The following is a 12,470-nucleotide window of genomic DNA, read 5'->3' on the forward strand; positions in this document are numbered from 1 at the left end:
CCTCCCTGATGGTGCAAGAGGTTAAGCACATCACTATGAAGCTATCCACAGCCTCTGCAGCACAAGTTCGATCCCTGGTCAGGTAGGGAGCTAACCATATGGCGCAGCAGACCTCTCCTGACTTGCCCGCTGCTCCCCTCAGCAGTGTATTTCAGTCAGTCTGCCTGTTCTGTTCCTCACTCAGTTTCTGGTGAATCCTCTCACCCCCTGCACCTCTGGCCTGTACCCCAGTTCTTGTATGCATAAATAAATAAATCTTAAAAAAAATATTAGCACTGGGCCTCCCCACTGGCGCAGCGGCTGAGTGCTGGGTTGCGAAGCTGCCCGCAGCCTCTGCAGCGCCGGTTCGATCCCCGGCTGCTCCCCGGCCACCGGAGGAGGGTCCCACATGGCGTGCAGACCTCTCCTGCCACCCCCTGCTCCCCTCAGCAGTGTGATTTGGTCCTTCTGCCTGTTCTGCTCCCTGCTCTGGCTCTGGTGAATTCTCTCACCCTCCTGCGCTTCTGACTATACCCAGTGCTTGTATAAATAAATAAATAAATAAAAATAAATCTTAAAAAAAAATATTAGCACAAAAAAAAATATATTAGCACAAAAAAAGCCTAAATAGTTTCAACATTCTGTATTTGTGTAAACTAATATATTAGTAATTGGAATTAGACTGTTAAAATTTAAGGGTATGGAGGCCTCCCTGGTGGCACAAGGGTTAAAGTCTCAGCACTATGAAGTATAGGCAGCCATTGCAAATGAGTTTGATCCCTGGCAAGGGTGCTAACCCACATGGCTCAGCAGACTTCTCCTGTCTCACCGGCTGCTCCCCTCAGGAGTGTATTTCAGTCAGACTGCCTGTTCTCTGGTGCCTGTTCTCTTGCCCACTCTGTCTCTGGTGAATCCTCTCTCACACACACCCACCTCTGGCCTACACCCCAGTTCTTCTATGCATAAATAAATAAAAATAAATCTTTTTTTTTTTTAAAGATTTTTATTTATTTATTTATTTATTTATACAAGCACTGGGTACAGTCAGAAGCGCAGGAGGGTGAGAGAATTCACCAGAGCCAGAGCGGGGAGCAGAACAGGCAGAAGGACCGAAGTACACTGCTGAGGGGAGCAGCGGGTGGCAGGAGAGGTCTGTGCGCCATGTGGGACCCTCCTCTGGTGGCCGGGGAGCAGCCGGGGATGGAACCTGCACTGCAGAGGCTGCAGGCAGCTTCACAACCTGGCGCTCAACCGCTGCGCCACCAGGGAGGCCCCAAATAAAAATAAATCTTTAAAAAAATTTTAAGGATGGGGCCTCCCCAGTGGTGCAGCGGGTTTAGCGCTGTGCTGTGAAGCTGTCCACAGCCTCTGCAGACTCTGTATTTTATAATCATTACCACTATACAAATTATAATAATACAGAAAGCTGGTAGGAAAATTTAAATAAATGCTAAAGGACATGAATAATTTTTTGAATCAACTTTATTTTTTTAAAAGATTCATTTATTAATGCATACAAGAGCTGGGGTGCAGGACAGGGATGCAGGAGCTGAGAGGATTCACCAGAGACCGAGTGGTGAGCAGATCAGGCAGATGTACTGAAATACACTGCTGAGGGGAGCAGCGGGCAAGACAGGAGAGGTCTGCTGCTCCATGTGGGTCACCTCCCTGGCCAGGGATCAAACTTGTGCTGCAGTGGCTGCAGATAGCTTCATAGTGCTGCGTCTTAACCCCTTGTGCCACCAGAGAGGCCCCTAAATCAACTTTATTTTGAAGGACAGTTTTGGGGGATATAGAATTCTTACTTGGCCTCCTTTTCCTAGAGGGCCTTGAGTATTTCACTGCAGGCTCTTCTGTCCTCTGCTGTTCCTAAGAGAAACCAGCCATTGATCAAATTGTTGCTCCTGGTGCATTAGTCATTTACATGTTTGTAACAATTACTTTAAAGGTATGCAGCTTAAAACAATAACGATTTGGTATTTCACACATTTTCTGTGGGTGGGGAGTCCAGAGCACTTCAGTTTGGTGATTCCAGCTCGGGGTCTCACGAGGCTGCAATCATGATGTCAGGCCAAAGAAAAGGCTTGATGGACATGGAAGGATCTACGTAAAGGCTCAGCACGTGGCTGCTGGCTCATGCACAGCCTCACTTCCTCACCATGTGATTGTCAACTTATCTGAGTGGCCACGCAGCGCGGCAGGAGAGAGTGAGCAGGAGAGATCAAGCAGGAGATCACAGCACCTTTTGAGCCTCACTGTGAAGTGGTGCAGGCGCCCCAGCCTCCTCCATGAGCAGGGAGCCAGCAAGTCCAGGGACTCACAGGAGGGAAACTGGTCTTGACCTCTTGAGCATAAAAAAAAAAAAAAAAACGGTGGACATTTGAAAAACTTCTACTGTCCATCATCTGGCCACTAAATATTTATATCCTTTTGTCAAAGAGAGAGAAGTATTCTGATACGTTGTAGAGAGTGGTCAGGCTTTATTCAAACAAGCAACATGGAGAAATCACACTTAATTCCAAATACATTAATGATCTAAGATTTAGCACATCTGGAATCTTTTTTATTTTTCTGAGGATTCCTTTTCTTCCCCACTGAAGTTGAACATTTGCCAGAACCAGGAAAAATCTGCCCCTGAGGTGTGCACAGCTGGACCCCTGCTCTGTTGCTTCAGTCTCCACTTGCTGCATTTTCATCCTGGGTCTTGAAGGATTTGACTTGTTTCCTTGTGATTCAATGTTCAACCAAGGTTTTGGACAGTGTCTATCCAGATGTTGGCTTCCATTCACTTGTTCCTGGTGCACCCAAATACCCAAATGCAGCCACCAAATCTGATGTTTGATTCCTCAATTCAGTAAGGTTTTTGCTTCTGGTTCTCTGAGCTTGTGTGGATTGGGGAAGTCATCAGTCTTAGGTGCAGATTCACAGATTGCACCAGGATGAGTCTGTCACTCAAGGGTAGAACGTCCTCTAAGTTCTTTCTGGTTTTCCAGCAGTTTCTCTTGAGTGTCCCACACCTCAGCACAGTTTAGTGGTCATTCAGGGATTAGACAGAGTTTGTATTCAGATTTGGGATCTTGCCTCTCCATCTGTTGTTAAAATACATGTTAATTAAACTATTTGGATATGCCATTTTTTAAGGATATACAAAAACCCATGTAGAAAAATCCATGACTTCCACATGAAGGTAATTTTATTATACATTATATTTTACTATACAATTTTATTATACAATAAATATTGGGGGGCAGATACTGGAAGTTCAGTATGTACTGTCAATATGGTAGCTACTAGCCACATATGGCTTTTTAATTTTAAATGATATATAGTAAAATATGCAATATCTCAGCTTATGAGCCAAATTTCAAGTGTTCAATAGTTAGAGGCACCATATAGATCAGTACAAATATAGAACATTTTTTTTCTTCCAGAACTTTCTGTTGGATAGCACAGCTCTTCATGCTTTGGTCCTGGAGACCAGCTCCAGCTAGAAGTCGTGTCAGGGATCTCAGAAAGGAGACGATGGAGTCGGTGAAAGTTTTTTCTCTTTCTCGGAGGGCTAAGGGGAAGTGGCGCGAGGCAGAAGTGAGGTAGACACAGACACCTTAGTTCATGCAAGTATCTCCTACTGAGGGTCTCAGTGGTTCTTTATTTATACCTGAAGGCAAGAGGTGGGAATACATCAGCGTAAGCATTGAAGCAGAGCAAAGACAATCAATACATATTTTCTCATGATCATGTAAAGACTCCCTTGACCTTACATCTGTAGGTCATTTCTTTGGTAACCTAAGAACAATTAGTTTCCTAGGTATAGCTCATTTACTAGCATGATCAATCATACAAGACAGCACAACATTTGGCAACAATTAAACTTTCCCAATTACAAAAATGGGTGTAAAATTCCTATTCTATATTCAATTACTAAAATCAGTCTATCTCCTAGTACTCAATTAACTTGGTTAACATATTAATTACTTCAAAGTGGTCTAAAACAACTTATCAAATCTATGTAAGTTCTACTGAAGTCTAACTCTTAACTAGAAATTCCTAACCTCCACAAGGCCTGCGAACTATTGACCTCTTGCCTACACCAGGAAATGTATTGTTACCACAAACAGGTACCCGCCAGGTTAGGCTATGGTTTCCAAGCACAGCTGGTTCAGGGCAGCATGTTCTCCATAGTTCTCAGGGCCAAACATTTCTTTCCTAGCTATACCTTTTGCATTATTTACTTTCTTGATACTAATTCAGGTGTAAGAATAACAAATCAATTAATGTCTAGGTCCGAATTGGGTTTTCATATGCCAATTACTAATTAACTTCTGCATTAACCAAGAACAAAGAGGAGAGCTTTAGCAGGCTTTGCCATGGAGACTCCCTAGTTCAGATCTTCTTTGGGAAGTGCAAGAACTCCCCTCTTCTGGGAAGTACAACTTTCCCTCTTTGGGGGAGCACAGGAACTCCCTGCTTCTAGGGAGTCTCCCCCAATGCCCAGACCATGTCAAGAGACAGCATGGGAGGCGCAGCCTGCCACACTTTGGGAGCATCAAGTCAGATGCATTAAACACATGTAAAATCAAGGGGCCAGTATTATCTCTCTTAAAGATGAGGTGAGGTCCCTCGATGGAAATACATATTAAGCAGGTGAAAAACAAAATCAAAAAAGATTATCAGTGGGTCTGGTGCCTCCAGACACAAACAGTCTCAGTTCCAAAGGGAAGCACCTGTCTCTCCACCTCCCTTCTCAGACCAAGGACTCTCATCATCTCTGAGGAATGAGTTCTCTTCCAGGCATCCAGGGGCAAAGCTCTAAGAAAAACTTCGGAAATAGGACATCCAAACCAAGGAGATGGATTCTGGGAGCTCAATAAGAGACAAAGGCAGAGAACACTTGGGAGACTCCCCCTGGTTCACTGAGAAAAGCATTTCCAAAGTAGGTCTGTGGAACCCTTGAGATCACCCAGAACCTTTTACAGGATCCAGGAGGACAAAACTATTTTTATAACATCACTTTGACACCATTTGCCTTTCATTATTTTGACATTTGCTAAGGTAGAACTTAGTAAGAATGGAAATTATAGTACCAACTGCAGTAGTAGTCATTCTTCACCACCACTTCTCACAGAAAAAAAAAAAAATCCAAACCAAACCAGTTTCACTTCAAAATGTCCTGTTTAAATCACGAAAGCATATTTTCTATTTATCATCCTGAAATCCACATTTTTTAAAGGTCTGAAACGATGACAAGGACGTTCACATAAGGCATGTCTGCTACAGTCCAAAGGGCCTTGTCCCAGGGAGAAAAATGAAATGAATTAGCCTCTTCTTTTAGGCAATATCTTTTTTTTAAAGATTTATTTATTTATTTATACAAGCACTGTGTACAGTCAGAAGCATGGGAGGGTGAGAGAATTCACCAGAGCCAGAGCAGGGAGCAGAGCAGGCAGAGAGCTGAGAGCAGCCAGAGTGCCAAATGGAGCAGAGGCTGCGCAGGCTGGGGGAGCAGCGAGGCGGCAGGAGAGGTCTGAGTCCACTGCTGGGACGAGCCTGGGACCCTCCGGTGGCCGGGGAGCAGCCGGGGATCGAACCGGCGCCACAGAGGCCGCAGGCAGCTTCGCAACCCAGTGTTCAACCGCTGCGCCACCGGGGAGGCCCGGCAATAGCATTTTTAATTGAAGGAATGAATAGCTAAAACCATGGTTACTTAGATTAGTTGAATTGGCAGACACTTTCCTGAAAATGAATGTGAGTCTGTCCCTTTAAGAAATCAACTGACATAAAATAAATATTAATTAAAAAAAATCAAAAAATCAAAAAATCAACTGATGGCATTTGTTGCCTTGATAAAATGTAAACTCCCAGAGAAAACCAAAATTATGGAAAATTGAGTCCTGTTATTATATACTTGACAACTTACAGTATGTAGACTAATTTTTCTTTTGGGATCTGTGGTAAAAAACAAAGCATGTGATTTTAGATAACTTGACCCCGGTGTAATTAACACTGTATATCTATATACACATAGTGAAACAATAGGTAACTTTAAAAAAAAATCATACAATTGTACAAGATCCGTTAATATACAAGAGAATGTATGGAGTTAATATAACAATAGGAAATATTCAATGACATTGTTTCAGGTTTCACTTTGCAAATAACCTTTGAGAAAATATTACTTATAAGTTATGATTTAGTATGAAAGTTGTAACAAAGTTGAATATCCATAATCTGAAGAGGTTATTAAAATACTATCCCTACATATTTCCATGAGATTGTATATTTTTTCATAGATTTCAAACAAAACATTAAATGTAGAAGAAACTATGAAAATAAAAGATCTTCTAATGAGACAAAAATGACACTTGCATAAATATAAAATGTGAAAGTTCCCCTCTTTTAATTATCCTTATATTTACAGAAAGTTATTTTCTTAAAAATGCTTTGTTAGGGCCTCCCTGGTGGTGCAAAGGGTTAAGAGGCAACCTATGAAGCTACCTGCAGGCACTGCAGCGTGAGTTCAATCCCTGGCCAGGGAGATACCCCATATAGTGCAGCAGACCTCTCCTGTCTAGCCCGCTGCTCCCCTCAGCAGTGTGTTTCAGTACATCTGCCTGATGTGCTCCCCCTCCGTCTCTGGTAAATCCTCTCACCCCAAGCATCTCTGGCCTGCACCCCAGCTCTTCTAGGCATAGGTAAATAAATCTTTACAAAATGCTTTGTTAGCATACATTGGTTATCAATATTCTAAAGTAAAGAAGTAATAACATCATTTTGAAAGGTTTTATTCTAGTAAAGTAAATATTTAAAGCTATAACCCACATAAAAAATTTACATGGGAGGGCCTCCCTGGTGGCGCAGCGGTTGAGCACTGGGTTGCAAAGCTGCCCGCAGCCTCTGAAGAGCCAATTCGATCCCTGGCTGCTCCCTGGCCACCAGAGGAGGGTCCCACATGGGGCGCAGACCACTCCCCTCAGCAGTGTACTTCGGTCCTTCTGCCTGCTCTGCTCCCCGCTCTGGCTCTGGTGAATTCTCTCATCCTCCCGCACTTCTGACTGTACCCAGTGCTTGTATAAATAAATGAACGAATCTTTAAAAAAAAAAGTTATACATGGGATCCGTAATAATTTGTGAGACTGCAGAGAAAGAAAAAAAATTGAGAAACGCTGACCCAATTTTGGGCCTGGATTCAGGGAGGCAACAGTGTGACAAAGATCTTCGTGCATGTCTGGGCGGGGGGTGGAGGGGTGGAGGGGTGGTTCTCAAGGTCTCAGTCCCCAGGGCGCTGTCTGGGGCTGGAAGGTGACTGTTGGGGCTTCCTCATCTCCCCAGTTTCATTTCTCACAGCCTGGGCTTGTCCTCCTTCCTGGATACTGGTGACTCACCCCAGGTCTCACTCCCCATTGCCTGGAGGTCTCCAGAGCAGCCAATCAGCAGCCCCGCGGCTCCTGTTCCAAAGCCCTCCCTACCCGCCGGGACTCCGTCTCCCCAGCCCGGGTGGAGGCGCGTCCTGGGGGATGCGGGGCACAGCCCTCCTGCTCCTGCTCGCGGTGGCCGCGGCCCCGAGGGAGACCCGGGCGGGTGAGTGCGGGTCGGGAGGGGACAGGGCGCTACCAGAGGCGGGAGCGAGGGCGTGGGCGGGACGTGGGAAAGGCGCGACCTCGCCGCCGCCCTAGTTGTCCCCCCACGTCGGCCCAGCCCTGTCCTAGCCCCTTTCCGTCCCCCCGAGACCCCAGCCTCCTTTTGCCCCCCGAGTCTCGGCTATTTTCGTCCCGCAGCCGCTTTTCGGTCTCACTCGTCTTTCACCCACTTTCTGTCTCGTGGGCGCCCCCCTGGGACTCGAGCCCCCGAAGGGGAGAAGAATAGCCCTGGTCTCCCCTCCCGCCCCCAGGCCCCCACTCCATGAGGTTTTTCCACACTGCGATGTCCCGGTCCGGCCTCGGGGAGCCCCGCTTCATTATCGTGGGCTACATGGACGGACGACACGCAGTTCGCGCGGTTCGACAGCGACTCCCCAGGTCAGAGCGCAGAGCCCCGGGCGCCCTGGGCGGAGCAGGCGGAGCAGGTGGAGCAGGAGGACTGGGACGAGGAGACGCGGATCCTAAGGGACAGCACACTGTGGTACCGCGCGCAGCTGGACTCCCTGCGCGGCCTCTACAACCAGAGCGAGAGCGGTGAGCTGGCGCGGGTGCGGGCCGGGTCAGCACCCCCATCCCCACGGACGGGGGGTCGCTCAGGGTCTCCCCCTCCAGGCTTCTCTGCAGCCTGCCCGGGAACAGCCCGCGGGACTTTCACCCCATTTCATTCTGGACAGGCTCTCACACCCTCCAGAGGATGTGTGGCAGCGACATGGGGCCCGACGGGTTCCTCCTCCGCGCGTACAGTCAGTTCGCCTACCACGGCGCCGATTACCTGGCCCTGAACGGGGACCTGCGCTCCTGGACCGCGGCGGACACGGCCGCTCAGATCACCCGGCGCCAGTGGGAGACCCAGGGTGAGGCAGAGAAATTCAGGAACTATGAGAAGGGCAAGTGCTTGAGGTGGCTGTGCACATTCCTGGAGTACGGGAAGGAGACTCCGCAGCGCACGGGTAAGAGGGGCCTGGAGGCCTCCCAGTCCTCCCCTGCCTGGAGTCACTGCGGGAAATGAGTCCTCTCTCTAGTCCCGAGAGGGGGGACTCCCCTGGGTTTCATGTTCTGCCCTAGAGAGACTCCCAGAGACTCCTGCTTCTCCTGAAGGACAGTGAAGGGATCCAGTCTCTCCTGAGAAAGACAGACAGTCCCTGACATCACATGTCACCGGGTCCTTTTGACCAGGGGCCTGTTTGAGAACCACGAGTTTCTCTCTCAGTCTTGTTTCTGGTCTGAGAACATTTTCAGTTATGTGATTCCTGCTTTTCTGTTCATTCACCTTCCACCCAGGTCAGGAATAAAAAGTCTGTGTTCCACTCCCTCTGCTTCATCCTACCCTGGGTTTTCATCCTCATTCTAGGACTTTCTAAGGAATAGGAGAATCTCACAGATCCCCCCAGATTAGCCTCTTTTTTACATTTTATGCTTCTTCCTGCCACACCAGTTGTCTTGTCTATTGTGAGGATGGTCTCATGAGGATTCTTCAGTGTCCATGGAGGAAACACAAAGTGAGTTTTCTGATTTACCACCTCAGATCCCCCAAAGACACGCATGACCCACCACCCCACCTCTGAGCATGAGGTCACCCTGAGGTGCTGGGCTCTGGACTTCTACCCAGCGGACATCACCCTGACCTGGCAGCGAGATGGGGAGGACCTGACCCAGGAGATGGAGCTGGTGGACACCAGGCCTGGGGGAGACGGAACCTTCCAGAAGTGGGCGGCTCTGGTGGTGCCTTTTGGAGAGGAGCAGAGATACACGTGCCATTTGCAGCATGAGGGGCTGCTGGAGCCCCAAGTCCTGAGATGGGGTGAGGAGGAGGATGTGGGCACTGAGGCTGTTCTCAGGGCCATCAGGAGCCCTTCTGGAGCCCTTCAGAGGGTCCGGATAAGGTCTGGGGCTCAGGGTATGATCTTCCCTTCCCTTCCAGTGCCCCCTCCTCAGTCCTTCATCCCTACTTCGGGCATCATTGCTGGCCTGGTTCTCCTTGGAGCTGTGCTCACTGGAGCTGCAGTGGCTGCAGCTGTGATGTGGAGGAAGAAGAACTCAGGTAGGGAAGGTAGTGGGGTGATCTTGTCCACGGAGGGCTTTCACATCCCAGGGAGAACTTGTCCTGCCTGGTTAATGGGAAGTACCATCCACACACACGGGTGTTGCCCAGAGGGCATTTGGTCCAGTCCCCCCTCATTTCCTTTCCTCATTTTCCCCAGTCCTGACCTGGGTCTTTACTCACAGTTCTGGAAATTTCCCTGTTCTGCAGGATTAGAAGATTCCTTTAGGTCTTCTGACCTGACTGCTCCCTGGTCTCACATGATGTTTCTTCCCACAGGAGGACAAGGAGGAAGCTACACTCAGGTTGCAGGTAAATGTTTGATCCCTGAGCCCCTGGGGACAGTGTAGATGGACTCCATGGGGGAGTCACCCTCATCACTCCCTCCTGTGGTCTCATCTCTGACCAGGTTCTGTTTTGTTCTCAACCAGGCAGCGACAATGCCTAGGGCTCTGATATGTCTCTCAGCCCCTAAGGATCTTTTACAATGAACCTGATGAGGCTCCTGTTGTGCACACCTTGGACAGCAGGGTGATGGTGTCACTGTTGTTCTTAACTGTGATATTGAGCATTTGTTCATGTTTTTACTTTTCTATGACTACAGTTGCTGTTTGTATGGAAGTTTTGTACATTTTTATAGAGGAAGTGCTATTTATTTATTACACTATTTTGTCCTTTTTAAAATTGGGTTATTTCTTTCTGATCATTGAGTTTTAGGCATTATTTGTAGATACAGTCCTTTATCAGATTTGTGATTTGCAAATGTTTCCTCCCACACTGTGACCTGAACTCCTTTACTGATGGGAAAGCAAACACTATTGCCCAGACAGGAGCATGGATATATATATATATATATATATATATGTGTGTGTGTGTGTGTGTGTGTGTATTTTTTTTAGAAGAGAGAAGATAAATTGCTAACTGGTTTTGAGCAGATAATGGCCGATTGGGGTGTTGGGGGTGGAGGGGAATGACTTATGCATATCCTTGAGTGTTATTTAAATGTCCTTGTATGAGCATGAAATATGCTTTCTAAAGTAAATTACACTTCATTCCTCAACTTATAAAACTCTTCACACATCATGACCAAATCATGTGTTAAGACCAGACTGACATGTGGGTTACAAGTGATGAACCCGCACGTTGTAGTTGCAGAGTCATGGTTTTCCTTTGGGTTCACTCTGGTGTTGTCCATTCTCGGGGTGTTGGACAAACATTTAATGACCTGTGTCCATCATGAGAATATCATGCAGAGTATTTTCACTGCCCCTAATGTCTCCTGTGCTCCAAGGAAACAAAAGCTAAAAGAAACTAATGGAATCATATCAGACTAAAAAGCTTCTAATTAGTGAAGGAAACTATCGTTAAAATGAAAAGACAATATCAAATCGGAGAAACTATTTGCACATCATCAATCCAACAAGGAGTTAATATCCAAAATCTACAAAGAACTCCAAAACAAGAAAACAACTCAAACTAGGAGCAGAGGAGCTAAATAGGTATTTTTCTAAAGAAGACACACATGTGGCCAATAGGTGTGTGGATAAATGTTTGTCATCATGTGCTGTCAGGAAAATGCCAATTAAAACCACAATGAGTTACCACCTCACACTGTGAGAATGGCCCATTGAAGGATGTGGAGGAAAAGGAACTCTGGCACATGGTGGGTGGGAATGGAGACTGGTCCTGTTAGTGGGCAGAATGAGGGGTTCCCTGGATCCTCAAAACTGCACACTCTACATGGGATCTGCCATCAGCTGCATAAAGACAAAACATACTCTGAAGTGTAAGACCTTCAATAGAAAAGCACTTTAATACAACTAGTATAAAATAGAGAATCAGTGTGCAATAGAGAGAGAGAAGAGAAAGAATACAATTAGAATAGTTTCCAAGTGAAGCACCCAAAGCTACCCGTCCCCTCATGGGTAAATGCCCAGCCAAACAGGCTTGGCCCAAAGCAGGCCCACTGAAGCCCGAAGACCTGCCACAAGGCTAAGGCTACTGGTACCAAGGCTACTGGTAGAGACCCATGGGAAAGGACAGGAGGGGCCATGCAAGTCTGAAAGAAAAAGAGCAAAATCAAAATCCACATCAAGATAACAGCTGCCATTGTCAGCCTCCCCATGGGCCTCTCACCCATGTCTTTGTCTATTTCACGTGTCTCTTTCCATGTCCTCAACTCCCTGGCACAAGTCCAAGCCTGAGGAGCAAGCCTGGCTTCTTCTTCACATGTCTCCCTGCTCCATGCTCCTCCTCCAGTCTTCTTTCCTTATCTTACTCCACATCTTCCTCCTCTTCTTTAGCTTCTCATCCCTGCTCAGCTCCACCTTTCCTTGAGTGGGGCAGTAACCTGGAACCTTTCTTTTCTATGGATAGCAGATTGGTCCTGCCCCTATGGAAAAAAGAATATGAAGGTTCCTCAAAATGGACCTGTCACATGGTCAAGCATCCCATTCCTTGGTATTTATCCAAAGAAGATAAAAACACTAATTCTGAGGGACCTCCCCGTGCCCGCGGCCTCTGCAGCACTGGTTTGTTCCCCAGCTACCGGCAAGGGTCCCACATGGCGCGACAGACCTCTCCTGTCTCGCCTGCTGCTCCCCTCAGCAGTGTATTTCGTCAGTCTGCCTTTCTGCTCCCCGCTCTGGCTCTGGTGAATTCTCTCACCCTCCGTGCTTCTTACTGTACCTAGTACTTGTATAAATAAATAAATAAATCTTTAAAAAAAAAAAAACACACACTAGTACTGAGGAATATGCGCCTCCTATGGTCACTGCAGCACTGTCTACCATAACAAAGCTATGGAGACAACG

General features: G+C 47.0%; 1 protein-coding gene across 2 annotated transcripts; it reads left to right on the plus strand.

Moving 5' to 3' along the window:
• The first annotated feature begins 7,486 nt into the window (after window positions 1-7,486).
• Window positions 7,487-10,511, plus strand: LOC129145611 (class I histocompatibility antigen, Gogo-OKO alpha chain-like). 2 transcript variants are annotated; one of them, XM_054694242.1, is made up of 7 exons: window positions 7,487-7,557; window positions 7,868-8,150; window positions 8,291-8,566; window positions 9,142-9,417; window positions 9,538-9,657; window positions 9,937-9,969; window positions 10,089-10,511. In XM_054694242.1, exons 3-7 carry the CDS (start codon window positions 8,311-8,313, stop codon window positions 10,103-10,105), a joined length of 702 nt encoding a protein of 233 aa, XP_054550217.1. In that variant the 5' UTR covers window positions 7,487-7,557; window positions 7,868-8,150; window positions 8,291-8,310; the 3' UTR covers window positions 10,106-10,511. The 2 variants fall into 2 exon arrangements, with proteins under 2 accessions (XP_054550217.1, XP_054550216.1); XM_054694241.1 differs by having other exon boundaries at window positions 9,538-9,969.
• The last annotated feature ends 1,959 nt before the right edge of the window (window positions 10,512-12,470 follow it).

This window comes from Talpa occidentalis, unplaced genomic scaffold (genome assembly GCF_014898055.3).
Source record: "Talpa occidentalis isolate TD23 unplaced genomic scaffold, MPIMG_talOcc4v2.1 talOcc4.13, whole genome shotgun sequence".
NCBI lineage: Eukaryota > Metazoa > Chordata > Mammalia > Eulipotyphla > Talpidae > Talpa > Talpa occidentalis.

What these genes read in the sequence shown, in the direction of transcription:
- LOC129145611 (XM_054694241.1), top strand. Translation starts at nt 8,311, where the DNA reads ATGTGTGGCAGCGACATGGGGCCCGACGGGTTCCTCCTCCGCGCGTAC. An exon ending in GGAGACTCCGCAGCGCACGG is followed by an intron (nt 8,567 to 9,141) that starts GTAAGAGGGGCC and finishes TTACCACCTCAG; the next exon opens with ATCCCCCAAAGACACGCATG. An exon ending in GCCCCAAGTCCTGAGATGGG is followed by an intron (nt 9,418 to 9,537) that starts GTGAGGAGGAGG and finishes CTTCCCTTCCAG; the next exon opens with TGCCCCCTCCTCAGTCCTTC.